At 48.7% G+C, this 24,853-nt stretch overlaps 7 protein-coding genes across 7 annotated transcripts; 3 read left to right on the top strand and 4 right to left on the bottom strand.

Moving 5' to 3' along the window:
* Nucleotides 1-302: 302 nt before the first annotated feature.
* Nucleotides 303-2,163, top strand: EPUS_02150 (uncharacterized protein; the record flags this gene model as incomplete). The annotated part of the gene is made up of 2 exons (XM_007803917.1): nucleotides 303-905; nucleotides 955-2,163. 2 exons carry the CDS (start codon nucleotides 303-305, stop codon nucleotides 2,161-2,163), a joined length of 1,812 nt encoding a protein of 603 aa, XP_007802108.1.
* Nucleotides 2,164-3,047: 884 nt separating this feature from the next.
* EPUS_02149 (uncharacterized protein) lies at nucleotides 3,048-6,236 on the bottom strand (the record flags this gene model as incomplete). The annotated part of the gene is made up of 4 exons (XM_007803916.1): nucleotides 3,048-3,649; nucleotides 3,698-3,776; nucleotides 3,826-4,489; nucleotides 5,392-6,236. The coding sequence occupies 4 exons, from the start codon at nucleotides 6,234-6,236 to the stop codon at nucleotides 3,048-3,050; spliced, it is 2,190 nt and encodes a 729-aa protein (XP_007802107.1).
* Nucleotides 6,237-6,629: 393 nt separating this feature from the next.
* Nucleotides 6,630-9,093, bottom strand: EPUS_02148 (uncharacterized protein; the record flags this gene model as incomplete). The annotated part of the gene is made up of 10 exons (XM_007803915.1): nucleotides 6,630-6,895; nucleotides 6,943-7,081; nucleotides 7,134-7,545; nucleotides 7,607-7,871; nucleotides 7,923-8,034; nucleotides 8,084-8,175; nucleotides 8,308-8,683; nucleotides 8,733-8,854; nucleotides 8,907-8,993; nucleotides 9,039-9,093. The coding sequence occupies 10 exons, from the start codon at nucleotides 9,091-9,093 to the stop codon at nucleotides 6,630-6,632; spliced, it is 1,926 nt and encodes a 641-aa protein (XP_007802106.1).
* Nucleotides 9,094-9,566: 473 nt separating this feature from the next.
* On the top strand, nucleotides 9,567-11,653 carry EPUS_02147 (uncharacterized protein; the record flags this gene model as incomplete). The annotated part of the gene is made up of 2 exons (XM_007803914.1): nucleotides 9,567-10,539; nucleotides 10,587-11,653. The coding sequence occupies 2 exons, from the start codon at nucleotides 9,567-9,569 to the stop codon at nucleotides 11,651-11,653; spliced, it is 2,040 nt and encodes a 679-aa protein (XP_007802105.1).
* Nucleotides 11,654-13,965: 2,312 nt separating this feature from the next.
* On the bottom strand, nucleotides 13,966-16,360 carry EPUS_02146 (uncharacterized protein; the record flags this gene model as incomplete). The annotated part of the gene is made up of 8 exons (XM_007803913.1): nucleotides 13,966-14,213; nucleotides 14,262-14,397; nucleotides 14,444-14,855; nucleotides 14,943-15,177; nucleotides 15,228-15,339; nucleotides 15,403-16,139; nucleotides 16,191-16,241; nucleotides 16,297-16,360. 8 exons carry the CDS (start codon nucleotides 16,358-16,360, stop codon nucleotides 13,966-13,968), a joined length of 1,995 nt encoding a protein of 664 aa, XP_007802104.1.
* A 518-nt stretch (nucleotides 16,361-16,878) lies between these two features.
* Nucleotides 16,879-20,614, top strand: EPUS_02145 (uncharacterized protein; the record flags this gene model as incomplete). Its single annotated transcript, XM_007803912.1, has 4 exons — nucleotides 16,879-17,857; nucleotides 17,913-19,021; nucleotides 20,252-20,472; nucleotides 20,524-20,614. 4 exons carry the CDS (start codon nucleotides 16,879-16,881, stop codon nucleotides 20,612-20,614), a joined length of 2,400 nt encoding a protein of 799 aa, XP_007802103.1.
* A 2,407-nt stretch (nucleotides 20,615-23,021) lies between these two features.
* EPUS_02144 (uncharacterized protein) lies at nucleotides 23,022-24,412 on the bottom strand (the record flags this gene model as incomplete). Its single annotated transcript, XM_007803911.1, has 4 exons — nucleotides 23,022-23,649; nucleotides 23,769-23,935; nucleotides 23,988-24,225; nucleotides 24,294-24,412. The coding sequence occupies 4 exons, from the start codon at nucleotides 24,410-24,412 to the stop codon at nucleotides 23,022-23,024; spliced, it is 1,152 nt and encodes a 383-aa protein (XP_007802102.1).
* Between the last annotated feature and the right edge of the window lie 441 nt (nucleotides 24,413-24,853).

The following is a 24,853-nucleotide window of genomic DNA, read 5'->3' as shown; positions in this document are numbered from 1 at the left end:
CATGAGAATGGGCGCACTCATTTGTGGGCTTGAAGAGTAAGAAAGGTATATTTCTTGCCACAGAGTTGGCAAAATTGGAGAACATGGACGTTCGACTCTGGCACCAAGTAGTAAGGAGTGGTTTTCGCCATTCTGCCCTGTGTTCGTCGCCATGCGGCCAGAGAATTCGAGTTCTAGGTCGGCCAAACACTTTTGGAACCATCTCCCTATTGCAAAACTGGCTGTTACGCTTTTGTGAATGCTGTTGCTTAGCACCACCCAGCCATCTCTCATATTATAGGAATTGATCTCGACATCAAAGTATGGAGTTCTCTAATATCGAAGTATCACCCTCGACTCCTCCACCACCTCTTCCTCGCAGACGCCTAAACTATGAGCCTCCTGTTCCGTACCAGCAGCGATCTACTAACAGCAATGCTATTCCGCCATCGCCTGGTAGACCTGGTCGACCAATTCAGCAGCCTGGGCCCCGAGCTGGCATCAACACTGCATTTCCAACAACCTCCTGCTTTGTCGACCATCTACAACGCATGGCATTGATGGTGGTCGGGCCAGAGCCGAAACAAACTCCAGCTATGTCAGCGAATTATTCCAGCATGCAGACCAGTGACTATTCCACCTCTATCTCCCCCAGTCAGCCCGGCTCACCGGCTTTCCAAAATCTTCCGGCTCTTGAGTCAAAGACGAGCAAGGAGTGTTTTCAACTCACCATACAAGTCTACCTTCGCAGTCCGGGATCCGCCTTCAACAAAGAGCATGCCATTAGCAAGGTCGATACATGGTGTAAGCAGCTACAATGTAGCATGGCCTTTCGTCATCTAAGGAACAAACTCCGTGATCAATGCGGTCATTTAGGATATTGTACTCTTCGCGTCGAAGTTTTTGAAGCGCTCCCCACCTTGGAGGTTTGTATGGTCCTACTCTCGACGTGGCTTGCTAACACCATCATCTCAGAAAATCATCAGTCACTCTTTGAACGAACGAGAATATCGTGGTCTTCAAGAATGTCATGACCACATCAAAAGATTCATGCAATATGCGAAGAAAAAACTGCGCACAACGCCAGGATTTGTCATGCCCGAACATGTAAATGCTATAGGAGTAGCTCAAGCGGCGAATCTCAAATTCATCAAGGAACAAATGGAGGACATTCGCAATGGAGATGGCGGAGAGCGTCGAAAGCGTCGAGTAGCCCTCAAAGAGCAACTTGCGCCGGGTTTTGACGATGGAAGAGGACCTGAAAGACGGCAGAACACCCATGCTACCCGCTCTGACTCGTCGCTTCACCGAATTCAAGCTCCTGTTGGTCAATCCAGGCCAGCTCCTCGGAGCCCTAGATCTTCTCCAACCAGCTCAAATATCTCGCCAGGCGCTACGGTTTCTCCGTCAACTGTTCCATCTATGGAGCAAGCATGCTCACCACACCAACGCCTGAAGAGTTCACCCACTGAAGGTCAGCACCCGAAAGTTACCGAGCAGAAGCACACAGTCTCGTCTACATCCCTTGATCCAAGACTTCGTCAGCGTGCAGCGAAGCAGCAAAACCAGCAGCCACCAAGTCCACGACAATCTGAGCCTCCACATCGAGCAATGGACTCGCAGTGTGTCTTGGTTCCTCCAACTCCAATGGCCCTGCCCCCATTCCCATCCGTTTCAAGCCCGGGCTGCCTCGCCAAATCCCATGAATCCGTCCTCCCTCCCATCCTCCCCAAGTCCATCTACCGCGGCGTAGCCCAACCCTACCACAATATGGTCTTGGTCATCGACAATTCCCTCTGGGCCACCAGCGCCGGCCTCAGGGTGTTGAAGTTTGGCTACGAGCCGGACTGGGCGAACGGCGAAAACATCCAGCGGAGCGGTGCTTGCCTCGAGAGAGTTACTTTGAGCAAAGCGGTGGGGAAGAGGTGGCTAGGCGATGCGCTGGTGGAGTGCTTTGTGGGAGACGGAAGTGGGGAGGCTCCGGAATGGGTCAAAGAGTGGGGTGCTGATGTGGACGGTGACATGCTTGGGCATGGATGGCCAGGGAGTGAGGGTGGGACGGACGAGGATTTCGGCATCAAGAGCGGGACAAGGCCTGGCGATATCAGTGAGGAGACGGCCAGGGAGCTCAAGAGGCTGCAGCATCTCAGTGGTCGTCATGTGGATTTCATGGATTGGGAGTGAGTGGGCTGCTTTGATCGGAGCTTCCTTCTCAATTTCTCTGTAAAGCGACTCCTATCTGGAGCCTATGGGATGAAAGTGGCTAAGCCACCAGTAGCACCCGATCACTTACATGACTACAATTGAAGGATGCTCTTCTCCATCGTTACCAATCTATCTTCTTGAAGATAGCTATCGTGTCCTCATACCGCTCCCGCCTCATAGGCTTCCGCCTTAACCCTTTTCATCTTCCAAGGATGTGCATTCGTCCATCGGGGGCTCTTCGTATCTCTTTAGCGGATTCCCCAGTCAAAGGGGAATGTGTACAGAGTCCACCCCATTCCACTTCCCAAAAACGTATGCAGGCGAGTAAGTTTGGGGGGAATGGGGGGCCACTTTCTAGCGTTACTTGAGTAATGCTCCGATCCAAGCACTACCCAGTGCCTTCTTCCTCTCACAAGTGACTCTGAACGCGTTCGGATCGAAATTCACACCCTCTCGTGAACAGCTATATATTGGTAATGGAATAGCTTTCTCAGATAAGGAGATGAGTCGTTTCACGTCTGGATGCTCGTGCAGTTCGGACTCTGTTACGAGATGCCGCACCACAGGTACTGTGAGTGACCTGGTTATCGTGTCGACAAGACTTCGTCCATACACGCCATAGTCGTAAATACCCAGCCACGGAGGCTTGACCCGCTTTTGCTAAGCGGGTGGCTCTTTTCGATTGAAAAAAGACAAGGAAGTATGTCTGGTCTTGTCAAGCCTCTGACGATTCCCCTCCATTCTTGCATGGAATGCTTCGGAGGTATTGTCCTCTATTTGCAGAGAATTGTATGTTTCTTTCTTTGGCTTCCGAAACATCCTTGCAAATCTCGCATCATACCATTATTTGGTGGAAATATTCATCAGATCTTGGTCAAACTTTTCTTTCTCATACCAGTCCATTGCAGTGTATATCTTTTTTTTCCGTCAGCAAGGATAGACCGAGAGAAGGCTTCGACCTCGTCGGTTTGCTCGCCAAGATCTAGGAGCTCATCGTTATGCTCGGCCTTGGACTGGTCCGAGTCCGTACCGCTATAATCGTCCTCAACACCATCATCCTCATACTCTGAGAGCTCATCCTCATCCTCGTCGTCATACTCTTCCTCTTCTTCAAAATTGTCATCGTCTGTTCTGCTAACACGTCTCTTGCTTTTCTTAGACGATTTCTTCATGCTCTTACGCCTATTCTCCGGCTCAATGACAAATCTCTCGACAGCTTTCCGAGTTCGCCGTTGCCTGCTGGGAAGGGCATCTGCCATTTCGATATCCAAGTCAAGCTTATCTTGTACAGTTCCCGAGAGAATATTGCCATGACTGTCAAGCTCATATCTGTTGACATCATCCGCTGCATTCTCGGGTGGCAGCACGTCTCGACCTTTCAAAAGCTTGCTGCCTTCCTTGCTGGCATGCGCTTTTCTCACTTCCTCATTGGCCTCATTTAGAAGTGTTACCAACAAGCTTCTTACTGACGGAGTTTATGCTCGAGAAGCAAGGTCCATTATCGCCTTATCACGTTGTCGAGAGTCTCGGTATTGGTCATGGGAGTTCAAGATTGTCAACCGGATGATTTTGACCGGATATTGTTGTGTCACCTTGAGATAGATCAGTGGAGGTGTTACTGATTACCAGTACGGAACTTACACGAATAGTTCTGCCCCAAGCCTGAATCATCAACGCAGCATTGATTGCGGCACATAGTACCAGTACTTTGGCGCAAACTTTGTCTAGGTTAAGGCCCTGCCCCGAGACATTGTACATGATGTAGAGAAAATCGAGTTTACTGTTGCGATCATTGAACTCTCGGATGAGACTGTTGTGGTCCTCAAGCGGCAGGCCAGCATGCACGACTCTTGCATTTATATATAGGGCTTGGAGAACAAGTTCACAAGACCAGCCGACATATGGGCAATCTTCGACTCCCAGGATCTTTCTCGATTTGATGTCTGAGGCGTCCTTTGGTCGTAGTATCGTCTCACGAATCTGTAAAAGCTGGTATCGGAGCTTTGAAGAACCCTCACAGAGGTATGCGATTTTTTCCATCCGGGTGTTGGTTGGCGGATCTCCAGGACGTTTTATCATGTCAATAACCCAGTCAATGTTATGCTGAGGTGTTCGGAAGCCCTCTAGTTCTCCAACCAGAGTGGTCCGATTTACCTTGTTTAGGGTAAGCTCTAACCGACTGAGCTTTGTTGACGCTGTGTTGATGAGAAGGCGCCGAGCTTGTGCAGTGATTGCTGGACCAGATGTCGACCTTGAGCCATCAGACTCTGATCTGCCACCACCAGCCAATTTGAGCGTGTGTTCCCTGCAGTGGAATTAGTCTAGTCTCTTACCGGTCCGGAGTGGACTTAGCGCGCCCTGATTAAGTGGAAATGTTGATGCTCGGCCTTCTCTTGCTCTGTGAACTCCAATTCAACAGTGGAAACGTCGTTGGTGGGATCGTAGAACTCGTTTCTACTGTATGTCCTTTCGTGTTTTTCGAAAACTCAAACGTTGCGCTCTTTACTCATCCTCACGGATGGTTTCCGTGGTAGTGGGCAAAAGAAGCTTCAACGGGGCACCGACTGCTGCACACAAGATGATACATATATATTTCCAAGAGTAGAAAGAAGCTAAGCAGATGAGGAAAGCTAGTAGTCATGAAGACTCATAATAGTTTGATGCGGAGAGTGTTGAGTGGAGAAATCTGAAGAAGAAGAATAGAAAAGTTCAAGGAAATGGCACTATGATATACCACGATTGGCGTGAAGTGAAGAGCAGCTTGTGAAGGGAAGGAATTGCATCGCATTGTTGAATGGTCCCTGTGAGTCATGAAGTATACTTCAAGCTCAAAGAAAAGTATTGCATCTTGTTCTTACGTGAAGACACTTAGACAAAGATCTTGTAGCATTGAAGAGAGAGGGGAAAGACGCCAAGGGAAGCTCGAGGCATAAGATGCAATGTCCTTCAACGGGAAAATTATAGCGTGAAGACCATTATTCGACCACGAGGACCCCGTGTGATCGACTCTTTAGGAGCTGGCTTGCGAATCGCAACGTCTCCTTCGATGGGAACCCGTGCACATGATGCCTTTTGCAGAATGAACAGCTCGCACGAATAGGATGGTCTGCTCAGAGCTGCAACGGATAGGCCTGAATACTCTGCTTTTGACACCCCAGATGAGATTTACTGCGCGCCAGCTATCCAGGATATCCTCATCTCATTGACCTCCAGCGTACCAGGAGCCCAGGCAGAGACAGAGCACCGCCTGCAGGATCAGTTGCAGTAGTAGCACCCCTAAGCTCACTGCTGATCGTATCCACTACATTCAGCCTCGTCAAAATAGTGTTTCCAGTATAAAACTCGTCCAAGACATGCAAGCTCGATTGATCACTTCCCGCCTCGTGCTCCGTTTGCGCCGTCCCAAGCAATTCCTGCAACTCCATACCCTCAAGGCGCTCGTGAGGCTCATTCCGCGAGCTCTCGGAGCGTATAATTCCTGCTTCCTCGGCATCCAAGTCTTGAGTAGAGCCCGGTGTTCGCTTCTCCGCTACTTGAACCCTTCTCTTCTCAATCCCCATAGCCAGTTGCCCAATCTGTAACGCCAGTACCAGTGTATCCATGCAAAGAAGCCTCCATTTCGAGGTTGGGCCAAGCTGCCCCACGAAATCAATTATTATGCTGCCATGAAGATAAAAGTGACTCGCTTCGCCAGCCTCTGGCCTTGCGTTCAGAAGATGTAAAAGTGTGCAGAGAAGATTACTCCCTATGACGGCGCCCAGAGCAGATCGGGTCGGCGGAGCGGGTAGGCCGGGTGGTCTTTCTGTCAAGAAGAATAGTTGCACTATGGTGTGTAGAATGAGAAGTCCAAAGGCGCAGTCGAGATAGTAGAGCGCGCTCAGCTCGATATAGATGAGCGCATCAAAGGAGCGGAGGAGGTTCTCGAGGAGTTCGACTTGCTTGACACGTTTTTGAGAATCGTAGGTGGGAGGTGTGTCAATGACGTCTGCGTCTGTGTCTTCGGCACTCACTAGAAGTGGATCATCTGCAGCGGAGGGGAAGGCTGGGTTCATGGAGATGCTGTCATCGAATATGGCAGAGCTGGATTGAACCAGCAGCCCAAGTAGTAAAACGGATCATGGGTAAACGTGGTTCATTGAGCGATTTCTGAGTGAATGAATACTGCGACCGCGAGGGTGATTCGGAAAGGACTTTCTACTACTCAAGCTAAAAAAATTGCCAAGGACTAGAAGCCGAAATAGGCAGCTCTGCTGCAGTGCAGTCACAACACATTTATACTAGATAGCTCGCTTAAGCTCTTCCACTGTGTTCAGTATTGCTGATGGGCCCCCAACCCTTTCCCGGAGATAATCTGCCTGGAGCTCTGCTCTCACAGTTCAATGTTCTCATAGCTCGTTTATCGGTGATTGTGGTTGCTCGAATGTCACAGGGTGAGAGCTGCAGATCTAAGCCTCAGCTTTGATATCCTCTGACCATGCTCCCTTGCATTCAGAGTTTGCTTCGTAGTTCATCTGTGCATCCCCAAGTTTGGTCTTTCCGGAGGTGGCAGCAACTTCGAGAATGCCTTTTTCGCCACCGATCTTGAACGACAGCGTGACATCGAGCGGAATTGGCTTCTTCTTGACATCGAATCCCTCGTCTTTAAGTCTCTTCCGCTCTTTGTTAAGCACGGTCGAGGTTACGTTGATAATTATCTCTCCACCTGGCTGTACTGAAAATCTAATGAGAAGGATTCAATCAATAAATGGGCAATCTTACCATCGGAACCAAAGCGAGGTGGTGCGCTCTCCTCCATGCAGAGATAGAACCTTTCGTGACCAGTATAGCTGTGTACGTTAGGCGGAATTGTATAAGTACAACTGTGCTCTTTCTTGGCTCCTGGTCTGAGTTTCTCGTCCTTCCTTCATCAGTTGATACACGCAGAAAACGATCATGTGACTATACAATACCTTCTTCACAAACCATTTCATTTGATTCTTTGCACGTTTCCCATACACTGGGTCGTCGAAAGCATCTTCCTCATCATGCTCGTCATCGTCAAAGGTTTTATGAATGACAAAGCCGTAATGATACCTTGAGCGACGCGAGAGGATTGGGGACGCCTCCAGACCCGATAGAGCCGCACCTCGGCATATACTGGCCCAGGCTCTGACAGGCCTCACTACCTGCATCTTGCCAGCAAATCTTTCCTCGCAAAATTCATCTAGTTTGGTTTTGATATATGGAGAGCTACCCAGCCCCCCACAGACAATAAGAGTCTTGATAGTTCCTGCTTTCTTCTTCTTAATCAAATTAACCTGCTGCAGTATCAGCTGCAGAGTCATTTCGACAGCAACTTGGAACAGATTTCGCATATCTGCGCTACTTCAAGTTAGACTTTCTGAACACATCATGAGTGGAAGCAGGCAAAGGAGAAAATTACCATGTCAGCATGATTTCATCCTCCTCAAAGTCGTATTGGACCACATTCTGATCTTGTTTCCTAAGATCTCGCATCTTTAGATGGACCTGAAATGTCTGTGTTGGGTCGTTGTCATCAAAATCGCGCTTGATGGTTTCAAAGTCTTCCATGAACTTGCTCCCAGGACCTATCTTCATTGCTGGAAGCGATGAGAAAGCTTTGCCATACCGATCTCTCATCAACTTGTGTAGGGCCCGATCAACGCAGGTGCTTCCAGCCTTGGCCCCTAATGCTACATATTAGGAGGGCTCCGACAGACGTAGGCTTCTTTGCATACCGATGCCAACACAAAGCTCTTCCAACTGAAGCGGTTCTAGCTTCAGGATCTTATATGAGACCAAATCGACCGTTCCGCCACCCAAGTCGACGATGATGATGCCTTGGCCAGCCTAGGACAACGAATGAGTAAATTTGGGATATACATAATAACAAACATACCTCGAACAGGTTGTGTTTCGGAAAGCCTTCGAGGGTAGATTTTATTGCATCTACCGCAGCTGCCTCTGGCTCGTCAACCATAGATAATTTATCTGAGACTCCTGAGCAGATTCGAGTCCCGAAACCAGCCATTTCAGCGGCTTCCCGGGTCAACTTTCTCGCTCTGTGACTCCAAATTGCCGGTAGAGTAAGCCTGTAATGGCACGGCGTCTCCTTTACCATACCTTTGCCAATGACTTCGCCAAGGTAAGAGTGCGTATGCTTGTAGATTTGTTCCAGGTAGTCAGCAGCAAGGTCTTTCGCTGACTTCCCCGGCGGCAGATCCGTCATGCCTTGCCCTGCACTTTGGCGTAGCAAAGGATCGTCGTACTCGGCAGCGTTTGTGTCCCCGTCCAGCAAAAGCTTAAACCAGGAGTAACTCTTCATACCAGGTTGGACTTGATAGCCCCAGGCGTCTTCTGTGAGATTCTTGTTCTCCGAAGCATATGCATAACGTGACGGCGACTTATCTAATAAATCCGTTTGCCTGCCACCGCCGGACCATCGCCTGATGACTTGCACATCTCGACTGCCAACATTTGTGGCAATGTACGCAATGCCCTTAGACGAGTCAGCAGCTTCCGAGCCGTAAGATATCTGCTCTGCTTACTGTGAACGTCACACCGAAGTCAAGGCCCACAATTATCCATTGACGGCTTTTTGCCTCAGCAACTTTACGTCGCTTTTCTTCTCTTGCTTCCTGCAACTGTGCTGCTCGCTCTGGAGTCGGAGCTGCGGATATAAGATCAGTAGTGGCCATGGAAGATCAGGACTCAACACTTACCAGTGTACTTTCGTTTCGGTCTAGGTAGCGCTGAATTCGACGTTTCCTTGAGCTGACTTGATGCTGGACCGTTCGCTGATTCCGCGACTAAACCGTCATCATTGATTCAAGAACTGGTCTCGATCGTCTCACCTGTTTGTTTGACTTTCTTGTCTTTGAGTCCGAGCAAGATGGGCTTGCTCGCCATGATGACTTCGTATAGAAGCTCACTGCTCTCAATACCGACGTAGATTCAAGTATGCAAAGTATCAAGAAAAGAAATGTAGATAAATCGAAGACTGGAAGCCTGGGGAGTGGAGGGTGAAATCAAAGATATGATAGAGAACGTAGAGCACGTATGAAAAGAATGGTAGACTATTCCTAATACAGACAAAGATTGGTTAGGTTGCAGCTCAGACGATTAACTCATTGCCCCAGGGGTGTTGGAACGTCACTCTTACCTTTCACCACATTTAAGATCGTATCTTGCACTAAATTTTTCGGTATTCTCACCGTTTCGCCGGTTAGCATAGGTATTGCTGCCAAATTCTGCACAACTACTGGTGGCTTCAGTAATTAAATACCTTTCAAGTCATTCTCCCTCACTGTTCTTCTGCTTTGGATTGATCGGCAAGATTTAGGGGAAGGCACCATAGATTCGGTGATATTGAGCTCCAGAAAATGAACCATATGAAGCAGCAAAGGCCTCGGTTGGCTGAAGACTCAGATGGTGAGTACAATCTCCGAAGAAGCAAGCGCAACTCGGTCGGAGAGAGCTCAATCCATTCGCAAAACAACACGCTGGCTGAGTCGAGCAGCTCGCGAAGCCGGTCTGAGCCTTTGAATATGGTGAGTTCGGTCCAAGCAAACAGCGATATCAGAGAGAACGATTCCGTACTCAATATGGCCAAAACTCGTCGCCTGAGTGTTGAAAGTGGCAAAGCTTACCAGTCACTCCACGGATCATATCCCAAATCTTCGGTGGACATGAATGCACCCTCCACTAACAGCATGAAAATGAAGGATCTCTCCAATCACCTGGATGGCAAAAGCGTGGAGAAAAAAACGCGGACTGAGGTTTTGCCAGACGACTCAATGACTATTGTCGTCCTAAAGAAAGCCAAAAAGCGGCTTACCGAGCAAGCCCGCGAACTCAGGAACGAGAACAAGGAATACAAGGCAACAATTGAAGCCTTAGAAGAGGATATAGAGCTCCTACAGAACGACCGAGGAGAACGCGAGGCCAGATTTCAAGAGGCCCAGGAGGACGCTCTTAAACTGTTGAAGAGAGATGCGATCGATGCATTGCCGGATGATCGGGTGCAGGAAGAACTCAAGATCATCTTTGACAGGTGCAGACGGTGGACGAAAAAACACGCCGGGACTCTTCCTGTGGACCGTGAAGGAATCAAGGAATCAATCCGAGTCATGCTTCACGGAAAAAATGACAGAAAGTCTGCATCCACTGAAGGTCTGCATGCTGCGTTGGACGGGGTAATTAACATACGGCACGTCATAACAGCAATGCTAACACGCCACCTTATTTTCAACTTCTTCCATCGACCCTTTTTCTACCTTCAGAATTGTAAACAGGGAGGCCTTCAGAAAAGCACGGAGAAACAACTCCTCCACGTGCAAAAAATGGGCACCAACAGTAAGTCTCTCTTCTTGCTTGTTGTGTCAAGCTATTAACACGAGCAGGTGGAGAGAAGATGCAGCATCAATGGCGTGCTATGACAACGCGTATGATTAGCGCAAACACGGGCGATATCACAGAACAGGGTACCAGCACCGCCCCCACACTTATTCAGAGTTTGAAGAACGATGCGTATGCAACGTTTGCGGATCAGGTTGTCACCACCTGCAAGGCGCTGTTGCGGGACATCGACGATGAAGAGGCCACTGTGAGACGCGCTGAGCTAAGGGGTCTATTTGAACGTGCCGGGAATCTAGCTTGCCATCTGCATGGCCAGCATGTCAAGATACAGGTCCTGCTCTCACCTCAAGAAATTGGAAATTTCCATGTGAATTCCAAGATTATGGAAGCCCACACCACCATGGACATCGAGGAGGACGATCATAGTTGGGATGGTAAACCGATCGACCTTGTTATGCATCCTGGTCTGTTAGCCTATGGTAATGAATGCGGCGAGAACTATGATCAATTCAAGGTGTGGTCAAAAGCAGTGGTATGGATGCACAAGCAGCAAGTCAAGTCTCGGGCCATGGGACGAATATCAGACAAAGCTAAGCCTTTAGGTGGCCCCCCTATTGAAAGGATCGCTTCAGATCCGAGAACAGCCGTACTCATTATCGACGACGATAACGGGCAAGTCACGAAACATATATCGGAAGGAAGTGGTGAGTTGGCAGAAGGAAGAGGGAAGAGACGACAACCCATGGGAGATGACCACACCAAGCAGCAATCCACCAGCACAAGTGGGCAATTCGAAAAACAAAAACACACTGGCACCCTCCCAGGTCCTCAAAGCAGTTCGAAAACCGGTACCACGCAACCAAAACACCAACCATTCATATCAGAAAATGAGGAATCGTCCAAGACGAAAAGTGGGAGCAACACTCCGAGAAAGCAGGCCAAACCCTCGGACACTGATCTCAAGCCTCAAAACAAGAAGCCAGCCAAAGAAGCAACAGGCAAAGATACTAAAACCAGTATCGAGAAAGGGGTATCCTCAGGGAAGCGGAGTTGGAGCAACGATGAATATTCACCTGGTGTTGAAACTCGGCCAAAGAAGCGTGCTTGCTAGTGAGATGACGAGGAAGTCATGGTCCACCAGGGGGGGAAGGCTTCTGTCATTACTCAGCTGACGATGGCTGAGGTTGAGAAATGGTAGCACAGCATGCAAATTGAGCTGCAATTCACATGTAGGTAGAGCTTGAGGACAGAAAGCGAGCTTAATATGACGATAGCTGGAGACCACCATGCCTCGGACCGGTATCAAGCATGATAGGCGAGTGCTCAAGAGTCATCAATATCTCATAGCTTTACGTCGTCCCAGCTGGTGAAAATCCAAGATTTTGACGATCAGGTGCTGAGTTGAAGCTAACGTACACCACCACTTGGCGAGACACCCCACTTGGCGAGACAGTTTGCACACACTTTACGCAGTAATTCTATCACTCAAATGGCCCAACATCCACGTCCAATTAAGGAAATAATGAAGCTGACGATACTTCCTATTTAAGCCTATCTGAGAGAATTCTTATGCGTAACGAATCCTCTCCACGGTGCGTAATTTGCACCCTGGAGGGCGCCCTGCCCTCTTTGGCAGCCCTGACCTCCTCAAGATTCCACGAACGCTGCACCCTCTCTTTTAGCATGCGTTTTGAGCGCTTTTTGACCTCTTGCTGATGAGATTGCTTGCGTAAATTGTTGAGCTCATTTTGAAGCAACTGCGCGCCAGCATGCTCTTGAATAGCTGCGTGGCTGAGCTTGCGTACAGAGCGTCGAGTTCGAGGACTAACTTTGGCCTCAATTTGCGCTTGAAGCTCTCGAATTTCATCTAGCTTCTTCGGAGTGCTATAGAGATGGTTAGGACCCTCTTTGATAGGCGCAGGTTGATACTCAGGCGTTGTACGGCTGAAATTTTGAATTTCAGCATCCTCTAGCAGTTTTTGCTTATTTGTTGGCCAAATCCCAGCTCTTTTCTACCCTGTGCGAATATTTCGCTTAGTAAATGCCTCTTAACACGCTTATACATAAAGTATAGTAAAAATACTCTAATTAAGTGCTGCTATGCCAGTTAGGGCATATTCTTTAACTACATGACTATACACGCTTAAAAGTAGCGAAAATAGACCTAAATTAAGAGGTTAAAGTTTGTGAGTAGCGTGCGCCAGCAAATAGAGGAGGTAGATATTTATTTTTGAGGCAGTAATACTGAAATTCGCTAGTAATATAACTATGATATGCTTGCTATTTGACGCAATTAGAACGAATATCTGACGCAGCTAATCAACAGCTAGCTCTTCGTCAGTTCATCCTTTAGGAGAAAAGGCCTATATAACGTCAGGGAGCTCCTTATGCTCTGGAAACATATGATGCTCAGGATTCTTGCTGGTGAAGATAAGATAAGGCTTAATAGCCTTTTCAGTATTCATACACTCAATAATAGAGACCCATTGAGTGTTATCTGATGCTGGAGCCACTAGGCGACCTATAGCAGGGTCAAAAACAACGTATTTTGATGCTATTTGCCCTATCTGAAACCCTGTTTCGTTCATATTATAGATATCTTGCGGCTTGGCTCAACTGCGTATTGGCTGCGGAGCTGTTCAAATTCGGCAAAAAAGCATTCAATAACGCTAGAATCAAGGGCCATGAGTCGTTTGATATCCATTAGTCGATTTCGCCGCGTTTTAAGCTCTGGATGGCGAGCTATTAAACGCTCCACGTAGTGCTTGCCTAATTGAATCTTATCCCCCTTGCTATAGAGCAATTTAGTAACCATTCGTCGAATTTGTGCGTAATTCGGGCATAAATGCTGCCTTTGTAGATCTCGGAAGTATTGAATCAACACTTTTTCTTCTTGTTTTGATAGCCGTTGTGAAATGCGATCGGTTTCTGGAGGGTCGCCCTGCGCGTAGATGGGCCAGGGTCGAATTTGGAACGTCATAATAGCTCGCAGCTTTACGAACTGAGTCAAATAGGCCTAGATCAACGTCATTTGAGGCCTGCTGAATAGAATGCTCCTTGTTTGAGTCCATTTCGAGCTATTTTGGTAGAGCTATAGCTGTTCGAAATTTGAGTGTTGCCGAACGCGCTGCGCGAAAAACCGTCTCGCCAAGTGGGGTGTCTCGCCAAGTGGTAGTGTACGTTAGTTCTTGGCATGTGTCTATACTACTAGTAGTAGAGCTAAGGTTTTGCCAAGGATTGTAAACCGAAATAGGCATCTGTCTTGCAGTCACACTCCAGTCCAGGAGGCTGCACCACCAATATGGCCTGATGCGTTTCCTCTTCGCTTGCCGCCTCTAAGTCCGAGAAGATGGAAAAGTAGCAAATAAGAAATGAGAAAAAAATCGGTCGTTTTCAATGAGCAAGCCATTCGACGTCCTGAGCTCAGCGGCTACCACGTGTCATTCTCCCCTTCTCCCTCGCATATTCTATCTTGGCTTTGCCTACTTCGACCCCGGGCCGGCCATGCAAAGCGCGAACCTCCAAGACCCCAGCTGCAGAGCCGAGCGTAAGCTCAAGTTTGATCCTGATCGCCTCTAGCTTGTCGTTCGTCGAGGACCTCTTTCGTTTCTTTCTCTGCGCGTCTTGGTTGCTGTTCAGGTCAACCCTGATTCGCCCAATTCTCTTCACGGCTGCCACAAAATTAGTCGTAATATGCAATGTGAGCTGCTTCAACAGACCGTCGTCATCAAGCCGTTCAGGAGCAACCTCTTCCTCGCATTCGAAGAAGTCCCAGTATTGCGAGAGGTCTCCCATGTCTTTTGGAGATATGTAAACATCCTTTGTGACTTTCATGTCTGCCACAATCGTAGCTCCCTTGTCCAAAAGTCAGTCGCAGGTAGACTGGGAATTGCTGTACTACCTGATGTAGTATCCAATCCATACGATTGCTGGCTCGCTTTCCATATATTGGACATTGAAAGCTGTCCTCCTCGTTGTCAATGGATCCATCGAACTGTTTATGGCAGACGAAGCCGTAGGCTCTTGGTGACTCTTGGCTGACAATCACACCTCCTTCTAAGCCCTTGACTGCCGCTCCGCGAACTACGGCGCTCCATGCACGTCCATCACGGCGGACAGTAACCGTGCCACCGAGTGCTGTGGCGCAGTACTCTTGGAATCTGTGGATCACATACCTAGAGGTTCCACCGCCCCCAGCTAGGACGACTATTGACATTGGCTTTCGACCGGCTTTCTTGAGGCAAGTAATCTGGTTGTTGAGCTGGTTCAATGCCTCTTGAACGACGGGTTCGAATATGTCGCGGACCTCCCTGCTACACAGTTGTCAGTTTTTGCAGAAGGGCTGGCTCCTAGATTTGCGATACCCTGTGAGTATTAATTTTCCCTCGACAAAATCATACTTGTTAGATGTTGTATTTGTAGCTTCTAGCGCTCTCTTCAATGGCAGAAGCCTGAGCCAGTGCTCCTTGTCATCGTCCCCTCCGTCGAAATTCCTTTTAATCACCTCAAATTCCTCAGCGAACTCGGAGGAGGGACCAATGACTTCGGTGGGAAGATCGCTGAAAGCATTACCGAATAGCGCATCACAGCGATCGTGTAGCTTAAACTCCAGATCAGTCATTCCAATCTTTGCTCCTACGGTTTCGTCAGTGCTTATAGATAGGTTTCTGTGGCTTCAGAAATACCGGTACCAACACAGGCATCTTTTGTCCTTAGAGGATTCAAACTTATGAGCGTCATCGTCTTTGCGTCAATGGTCCCTCCACCAATGTCGACAACACCTACGCTCATGCCAGGCTGGGCCACTATCAACGTTGCACAGCGACATAGAACGATTCAAGTATTGCTAGGATGACGTACCTTGTAGACCCCTTCATGCTTGTCGACACTGCTTGAAACATTCGCTACGAGAGCTGCATCAGGTTCCCTTATCATACACAGGCTGTCATTGGTGCGACTTCCGAAACCTGCTGCTAACGCGCATTGCCGTGTGAGAGCGTTGGTGTGGTCGTCCCAGCACGCGGGTGTGGTAAGCCAGAATTCAATGGGCCTCTCCTCCAGCATTGGTCCTGGTGACTCTTCGGCGAGGTGATCCATGATATGCTCGTACAAGCATTTTAAGTAGTCGCATACTACGTCTTCGGCAGTTTTTCCTGGTGGCAATTCAAGCATTCCCTTTGCTGCTTTACTTCCAAGTTTGGTCTCAGTAAAGTCATCCATTTCAACGCATCCCAGGAGGAGCTTCATCCACGTATATGATTTCATAGTCGAAGTGACTTCATATCCAAATGCGATCTTATCAAGACCGGGATTCTCTTCAGGATATGCTATGCGGGACGGTACTTGCTCAATGTAACGGCCATTCTTCCAGTTGCGAAGAACTTCAATGTCGCGAATCCCACAGTTGACAGATCCCACAATGGCCACACCCGAGTACGTCGTTCCGAAGTCTATGCTGCAAACTGTTTTAGATTGCGTCTGCTGCTTAACTGCTTTCGCTGCAGCCTCCTTCCTATCCCCACCAGGCCGCTTCACTTTTCTTGATGATGGGGCTCTAGAACCAGTGGGTGCTTCTGTAGTCTCGGATGTTGCTCGCACTATGCTGATCAGATGCCATTGAAACCTTTCAAAAATACTCCAAAGCGTACCGTGAGATTCATTTGAACTCATTGCGCTAGCCGCCCGTTTGCTTGATGGAACTAACAGCATGATTAGTCGCTCATTGCAGGGTTCTTACGGCTTGGTCAAGCAGACCTTTATTCTTAGGCGTAGTGTCAACAACTCCGGGCTGTTTTGAGCCTGCTGATTGCTTCGCCATTGTGCCTTCGAAGAACCTTCGTATATTGCAAGACTAAGTGTAGATAGTAGAACTAAAAGATGAGGAAGAGGTTAAGTAAGGATTGAGAGGAGAGTGGTGTAGTGGAAAGAGAAGCGTAAATATCGCAATGGAGCAGTTGAAAAGAGACGACGAGCCTAGAAGCTTGGAAGCCCAGGACACTAGTACAAATGTAGGCAGACAAGAAGATTCCATTGGCCTGTCTTGCAGACTCTCAAGCTCTCCTCGGTACTCTTCCTTACACTGAGTAGTCGACACTCAACCTTGAACTTCGAGACCGATCTGCTGGACGTTGGCAGGCTGTTCTCCTACAAAGCAAGAGAGTAAGTGCTTCGGGTTGGGCAAGAAGAAGCGCAAGCCTTTTCTCCACGGGTCGCGCATATAAGACTACCTTTTCTTGAGTTTCAAGTTCACCATTCTTCATATTTGATCGGCAGTATTCTCCAACATGCACTATCGACAGACTGCAAGAAAGAACTAAGGCCATTCGCAAGTCAAAGATGGGTGGAAAGAAGAGTGTTGATAAAGCTGACAGTGTGATGCAATATGACGGAAAGGCTCGAAGAGACCAGAACAATCTACCAGCTGAGCAGGCTGAGACGGCCATCGGGGACTCGTGCGCTCATCCTGTGTTGACTGCCACTGGTCGTGTTGTAAAACATCGAACCGATTTGCAATGTGAAGGACGTCCGAGCAGAAGAAGCGCAGCCCGCGATGATAGCAAAGCGAGCGAGGCTGGGGATGCCACCAATACCTCATACGACAGCAAGAACAATGACCAGGACGATGTTATTGAAAGCCCCAAAGCTAGGAAACGGAGAACTCGAAAAAAGGAGCAGCCAGTACCAGAAGAAACTCTGGATTCTCTTCGCTCAGAACGTGAGTACTTCAAAGGTCTTTATGAACAGGAAAAGGCAAAGGCCAAGGACCTGAAGATCAAGAGAGCCGCCATCAATAAAGAAAACATATCGAGACGCAAGAATCAAACTACCTTGAAACAGAAGGTCAAGTCTTGGCAAGCGGAGACGCAAAACGAGCAAAAGTTTGTCGCAGAGCTGCAGAAGAAGCTTGCGGACAAGGACCAGATCATCGCGAAAAGTAGCGAAGCTGTCTTCCGTCACATAGGGAAAGGGGCCAGCGATACCCTGGACGACAATCATGTACGGGGCAGACTCAAGGAGGTAAGAATGATGCGGCAAAACTGGGTTTCAGAGCACGCGATTTCTTCACTTAACGGCGTTCCCGAACAGTTTATTAAAAGACTGCTTGAATATGGCATGCCCAAAGCTGTGTCGCTCCTGGAAAAGCAAAGCACATACCAGCTGTTCATCAGAGAGCAAGGAGCACCAAGGATGCTTCTCGGCATTTTAGTATCACACTCGTGCAGGCAACTTCTGGAGGACCCATTTGCGTCTCTCGAGCGTGTGGGCCATGCGGAGAAGATGGGCTTGCAAAGGGTTCTTGACCATGGCATGCCTAGTATGTCGGAATGTATAGAATTGGTTGTTTGGAAGGAGCTGACTTTCTCAACCAGGGAACGAACGGATGACTCGTGCGTGGCGTCAGCTAACGGCTAAAGTCTTGAATCTAGGGGATGACTCAGTTGTTGGCAATGCTAACGAAGGGGAAGATGGACTCGAATCCCTAGCACGAGTCAGAGGCGTGTACTATGAACGGCTAGCAGAGGATATTCGAGGCGATGCATATTATCTGCTGAAGGGTCTCGACGAGAACAGATCACGCATACGGTTTGAAGATCTATTGCACTTGATCCGAACCACTGGAGCCCTCTGTGCCGAGCTTTGGGCGCAAGAAGCGCAAATGAGATTGAGCAGCCAAGATTTTGAAATGGAAACCGTGTTCAGCAGTGATTCGCAACTGCTTCGGCCCCATTCATGTATGTGCCTTGATGCGATGGACCGTCGATATGATGGCCGTAAGGTCATGCTCGTCGTTGAGCCCGGGCTCTACGCATCGAGTAATGAGGATGACAAGGACTATGGAGAGTGGAGACCATGGATACCGGCAATAATATGGCTTTCGGAGCAAGATCCTAAGAGAATACAAAGCAGTACAGCAGCTCCTACAGAAGACGCGGATGACACTATCACGGAAGCTAAGCGTCGTCTGAGTGCTGTGAACAGTCAGCTTCAAAGACCATCCAAAAGATCAAAGCATGAACATGCTCATTTCCCAAACGAGACTGAAAGCGAGCGTCAAGACGGTCTTCCATCCTCGCAAAGAGTCGAAGCTGTTGACAGACTTGTCGCATCGAAAGGTCCCGTCGAGGATGCAAAGATGGAGGCCTCCAGCTCAAACTCTCCCCCCAATGGCTCTTTGTCGTTGAGCCAGGCCAACCAATATCCAGTAGCTTCTTTGTCTGCCGAAGGCGACCCGATTCCTCCGCCTGAAGAAGGTCACATTTTCGGCAAAGAGCTCATTGCACATGCTATTTCAGGATCTTCCGAGCGCCAGGATGGTCAGTCCAAAATTTTACAAGACTTCCGCAGGGCCGGCTTTCCAAAAGAGGACAAGAACCGAGTGATGGAGCAAGAAGAAGGGGGTGGGATGCCTGCAGACAGGTCCAGCGAGGTGGCTGCGAGTTATGATAAATTGCAGCACATCGAGGCAGGAACATTTGAGGTAAGCTGAGCAAGTCACCAAGCTCCAAGCATTTAGGGAAGGATAGGAGTACAAACGCCATGACAGCAGACGCTAGATGTCAAGTGAGGCTTGAAGCCAACGTGGCTACAAATCGGTAATTGAACTCAAGGTTCTGCTAAAAGCAGCGAAAATACAGAGTCGTGCACCAAAGGTTATCAATATACTCCGTACGCTAGCATGAATGAGTAAAAGCAAACCCTTCCTGTACTAACGTAGTATCAGTAGTCAGTAGGGGCGTAAGGATGGTCAGAGGGGACAGATGGCTGAAGTTCAACTGCCATACGTAGTAGTTAAGCCTCTGAGCCATGTAAAATGATTAGCCGTGGTGCGTACGTGTACTTATCCTAGCAGCACGTGAATCTTGGCGTCATGTGACCACTTGTGCGCCTCAGTACATTAGCCTGCTCCTCCTTAGATTCTGCAGAGTAGATAGAATTCAGTTCATCCACCTCATCACAGTGACACAGGGGCTAACTTACTACTCAAACGTGTACTTATCAATCTTACCAAATACAACGTTGTCAACATTGACCATGAGGTCTTCCCTTTCCATCGTGACATCTCGCCAATACATTTCTCCAGTGTCCACTAACAAGATTGATATCGGTCTTCGGCACGTGCCATCTGTCTCGTCCAGAGCACGGCTCAAGAAATCGTTCGTGCACAATGTGGTTTCTGCTTCTATTCTACAAAATTTGATCAATATACTGAGGTACGCTTGATCATTATATTTTCACTAATTCATCAACGGAGCTTTCAAGATCAAGGACCTTGCAGTGTTCGTTTTGTCACAGTTGACCCGGATAGTGAGAACATAAGGCTACTATGTAATAAGGAGTCATGGCGCACCCTGTTCACATGTCTGGGACTGGAGGACCTATATTCTTGGCATTCAGCTCCTTCCCAACCCAACCGGCAGTCGGAACCCATTCTCTATTGTGTTTCCACAACTTTGTATCTATCCTGCATCTACTCTGTACCAACGCAGAAATTTCCAGTTAGTTCATGACGTGGCTTCTGATTGCTCACTCTCATCATACGATTAGACAATCTGCCTTCTCGACATCCTGTTCACTGAGCAGCCCATTAATGTCGGCCTGTATTGAATTCTCTCCCCTCTCTTGTAGGTTCTTTTCTTGGAAACATATCTCCTGAAATTTCGCTGACCAGATCCAGATCTTGATCTCGTGACCTCATTTGCCGGCGCAGTCGTATGCTTTTCTGCCTATCCCTGAAACTTCGCTTAGTTCCGACCTTCACGTACTCGTCCTGCGGATCCCATTCACTCGTCACCCTCCCATTCACACTATCAGAAGATCATACCTTGGTCCACGCAACACCCAAGCTTCACTTCAACCCTACATGATCAACGCAGCCGTCTTCTTCTTCTTCTTGGCAGCCTTAAATCCGGACTATGACTGCATCTCCATGTAAGTGACGGCTAAGTTCATCTCTTCTGGAGGTTCCTGACGCCGTTTCAGGTTGGATGCGTTCTTGGAAGCTCTTGGAAGTCAGATCGAAGCTCTGCAGGAAATTTTCCAATGCATCAAATCACTGTTTCGAGACTCCTAGCTAGCAGGCCCAGCCGGCTCGCTGCTTTATCGCAGGCTGGCATTACCCTTCACGAAGCCTTACGCTCACACCTTATTCTCTGCGCCCGGTCTATGCTCTGAATGCAAGGGTCCCGCAATTTCATCCCTTTTGTTGGTGTGCAGCTCAAGGGACGCTTGCAGGAGATTGTTACTACAACTTCACTCGTTCTTTCAGGTAAGATCGTTCGCATGCCCTGTTTGATCTAATGTTTACTAATTGTGTGGGAACACCTTCAGCATTCAATCCACTGAACCTGCGACACATGTTGCCAACTTCATCCTTCCCGCCGATATCCAGCAAACCAGAAAGTGAATATGTGGTGTCCATCCTCATTGTTCGACATAGCGTTCTTTTGCTCTTCACCGAAACATGCAAACCTCCTGGCTCGTGACATGCATCCTGTCATGCCAGCTTCTTCCGATGATCTGGGCAACCAATGCCGACGTCCTGCCCATCATTTCTATACCTCTTCATTCTTTTGTCGACTCAACATTGCTTGAAGGCTGCAACTCTGGAACGCTGTAATCTTTTCCCTGGGCCCTTGCCATGCCATGTCAACGGCAAATTGTGACCCGCCTCCGGCCATGATGTTCTGGGATTCCTTAAGGATCTACCTGTCCTGTTTCGTTCCCCCATCCTGTGGACAATGGTTTTCCAGCCTTGGGATATGCCAACTGCGGATTCTAATTCACCAGATGGCAGACCTGGCAGGGCACTGGAGCTCCAAAAGCGGATATGTCAACTGCGGATTCTAACTCACAAGATGGCAGACCTGGCATATCTCTATTGGGTCGCCTTTACTCCGTGGTGGTCATCCGGGATCCATGCTCAGTATGAGATATGTCAACTGCGGATTCTAATTCACCAGATGGCAGACCTGGCATATCTCTACTGGGTCTCCTCTACCCTTGGTCTCCTCTACCCTTGGTCTCTTCTACCCTTGGTCTCCTCTACTCTGTGGTGGTCATCCAGGATCCATCCTGCTCAATGTGGGATATGTCAACTACAGTATATTCCTGTGGGACCCGCTGCTCACCAGATAGCGGATTTGATAGACGATTGCGGAGTCTTTCCGAATCTAGAATTCCTGTAGACCAATGCGGAGGATGTCAACTATGAATTCTGGCACACCGGATGGCGGTTTCGACATGTTCTTCTCAAGGTTCTTCTCAACCAAGGTCCAAACGGGGTCGGCAAGAACATGCCGTCTTCAACCTCAAACCATCTTCGGGATTTTCTAGTCGTCGTAAGTCACATCATCATACGACTTGTAACATGCTACCTCGCCGCCTCGGCTAGTCGGTGGATTTTGGCGGGTTACGGCATTCACATGGACCTCACCAAGGCGAACTTGAGTCCTTCATGCTGCATTCACTCTTTCACCGGGCCCTTTGTTGCTGCAAGTGCGCCAGGCGGTCGCACATGCGTCCTCCAACCTACATCGACTATCCTCAGCTGCATATGCAACGACGTCCACAGCATAGCCCTACCTGGCATTCTAGGACACTGCTACCCGCCTTCCAATTTGTGTCTTCGGGATGTGGAGATGGTAGCGGAAGCCTTTAGTTGTCGTTGTCTTCGCTCACTCTGGATCGTCCATATACAATAGTTCGACATGAACAGTAGATGTTTTGAGCTACCTTTCATTGGGCCTCTCCGAGTGAGGAATATCATCCAGCTTCAATAGTCTTGATGCAACAGGCAGAGCTAGCTCTTTCAAAGCATGGAACAAGACCTAGCACTCAAAGACTCATATTCCGGCTTGGGGATTATTGTGGCACTGTGCACAAAGAGGGAAGTTGTATTGCCGAACAAACTACATATCTAGGAAGTTGAGAGAGAGCTGCTAACTGCCCTGCGGCCCCAAGGCAATACAAGGCCAGCAGTAAACTGCTCAATAACTCAGTATCGGATGATTTCTTTTCTCCGGCCCTTAGCAAATTGATAGCTAAGTCCCCAATGTTTAACCAGGTCCATAAACTAATCTAAACACTATCATCTGGGCTGTCTACGTGTGTGTTGTTGATAGGAGAAATACTACTGAAAAGAGATCTCAAGCCTATTGTGACGGCGGAGGCAAATGGGTGTAGGTGACGTTGCAGGTTGACGATTCTCAAGGTTGCTTGACGACTCTGCAATCTAACCAAAGTCGTCCGCCTGAGTATTTCATGGTGGCCGCCACCAGCATTGATTATCAACGTAAAGCCTTCGACAATGCCATCGGAGTGCTTAGCTACTCATAGAAGACACACCAAGATTGAATCCGAGACTAGAGTTAATAGCGTCAAAAAAGAGCTTGTGATAGTGCTCTATCTATCATTCTTGGTTTCGCCGGGACTCCATCGCTGATCTCATTGCATCTGCACCCATTGCATAAGCGCAGTCCCTATTTCATCTCCCCAAGCACGCTGGCCACTCGTAACGCGAGGTCTAATGCAGTCAAGTGCTCGTCCGAGCCATCAACCAAGGACTTATCTACTTCGCTGAAGATGGCAAAGATTTTTAACTTTTTTCGACTGTCTAGAGTCTCATCTGCAATGAGTAGAGTGTAGAGCTGAGAGAGAACCTGATTTGCGCTCCACCCATCAGCGACCATGGCGGTGATTTGCTTCGACACGGTTTCGTAAATGGCGCCACGCTTCGAGGGCTGCATTGCTGAGACCAGATCCTGTATCACCGAAGTGGCAATCACTCCTGCGACCTCTTCTACCGTCCGGATTGTGACAATGACAGGCGCAGTCCTGCTTGGAGCGTCTGTCATCTCTTCATCCGAGTCATCGGATTGGACCAACTTCTTTCCCCTCTTGCCTTTTGCGGAAGCTGTCGCCCCAGCCGATGTGAGGTTGAAGCTGCTTTGGAGGTATGTGACTGCTCGGCGCATATCTCCCTCGGAAACTTCGAGTAGTCTCTGTATAACTCCGTCCTCGTACTTCACATCCTCCTTCACTGCAATTTCGGCTAGGCGAGCACTGGCATCCACCCCGGCCAGTGTCTTGAATCTGAATTTCGAGCACCTATAGGGAGACATTAGTAGCTGCACTGCGACGATGGGGGCAGGTGGAATGGAATGAAGACATCCCGACTCGCCACAGGGTCTATGATTCTTGATACATAGTTACAGATCAAAGTGAACCTGGTGGTGGTGCTGTGAATCTCCATCACTCGACGTAGGGCTGCTTGTGCGTCCTGACTCAATGCATCCGCTTCATCAAGAACACAGATTCTGAATGGAGGGCAAGGGTAAAGCTTCCGGTATTCTTCACTGATAGGGGCGTTGGATAATTGAAGCCTGCTGAAATCCTATCTAATATGTTATTTTGCGTCTTCTCCTTGGGCTGAACAATATCTCTACCTTGACTTTCGTCCGAATGATCGAGATACCGCGGTCGTCCGAAGCGTTCAATGTTAAAACCCTCGAGTTATAGAGTAAAGGTCCATACAACTCTCTACATAGAGCGATGATAGTGGACGTTTTGCCATTGCCCGGCGGACCATATAGAAGGAGATGAGGCAAGTTGCCATAATTCAGCATACGCCTCAAGACATCGACCACATGATCCTGGGCCTTGACCTCGCTCAGATCCTTCGGTCTGTCTCCGAATGATCAGCGCACTCTTTCTAGTACAACAAGTCATCCTGTGCAAGGTCCACCACTGACCTGTACTTCTCCACCCATGGCTGCGCCCGCTCCGCCGTCGCAGAACTCTGTTTTGGTTTCGAAGAGGAAGACGACGCTGCATTGGCTGCCCGAGCCTTATTGTCGAAGAAATTCGCCATGTTCGCGAAGTGGGGGACGAGTAGGGACTCAGGAATGATGTTGGCAGGTGAACGGGTGATGCTCAGGATAGATATACCCTCATGGGATCAAGGACCATTGATGATATCCAGGGGCCAGAGGACACGCAGCACCAGGGGTGTGACTCTTATCAGAAACATTAAAACTCAATGAAAGGTGTACATCAACCTCAATACTGGGGAAAACGCGTCGGCACGCGTCGGGAAACCACTTTACGCTATTGCTTGGCACGGAACAACTTCGGGGCGGAGCTTACCCTCTATCCAAGTCTTCAGGACTCACATTGAATTTGGTTGTGCGGCTTTCCTTACGATCATGATGTGACTCGATACAGTAAAGACTGCGCAAGATCATTGATCTCCGTTGCCGAGACAGGTACACAAACATAGCGAGCAAAGAATCCCTAAATCCAGGTTTCCCCC

Source organism: Endocarpon pusillum, assembly GCF_000464535.1.
Source record: "Endocarpon pusillum Z07020 unplaced genomic scaffold scaffold2749, whole genome shotgun sequence".
In the NCBI taxonomy this organism is placed as follows: Eukaryota; Fungi; Ascomycota; class Eurotiomycetes; order Verrucariales; family Verrucariaceae; genus Endocarpon; species Endocarpon pusillum.
The sequence above is the reverse complement of the archived record's forward strand: the minus strand, read 5'-3'. Positions and strand labels throughout refer to the sequence as shown.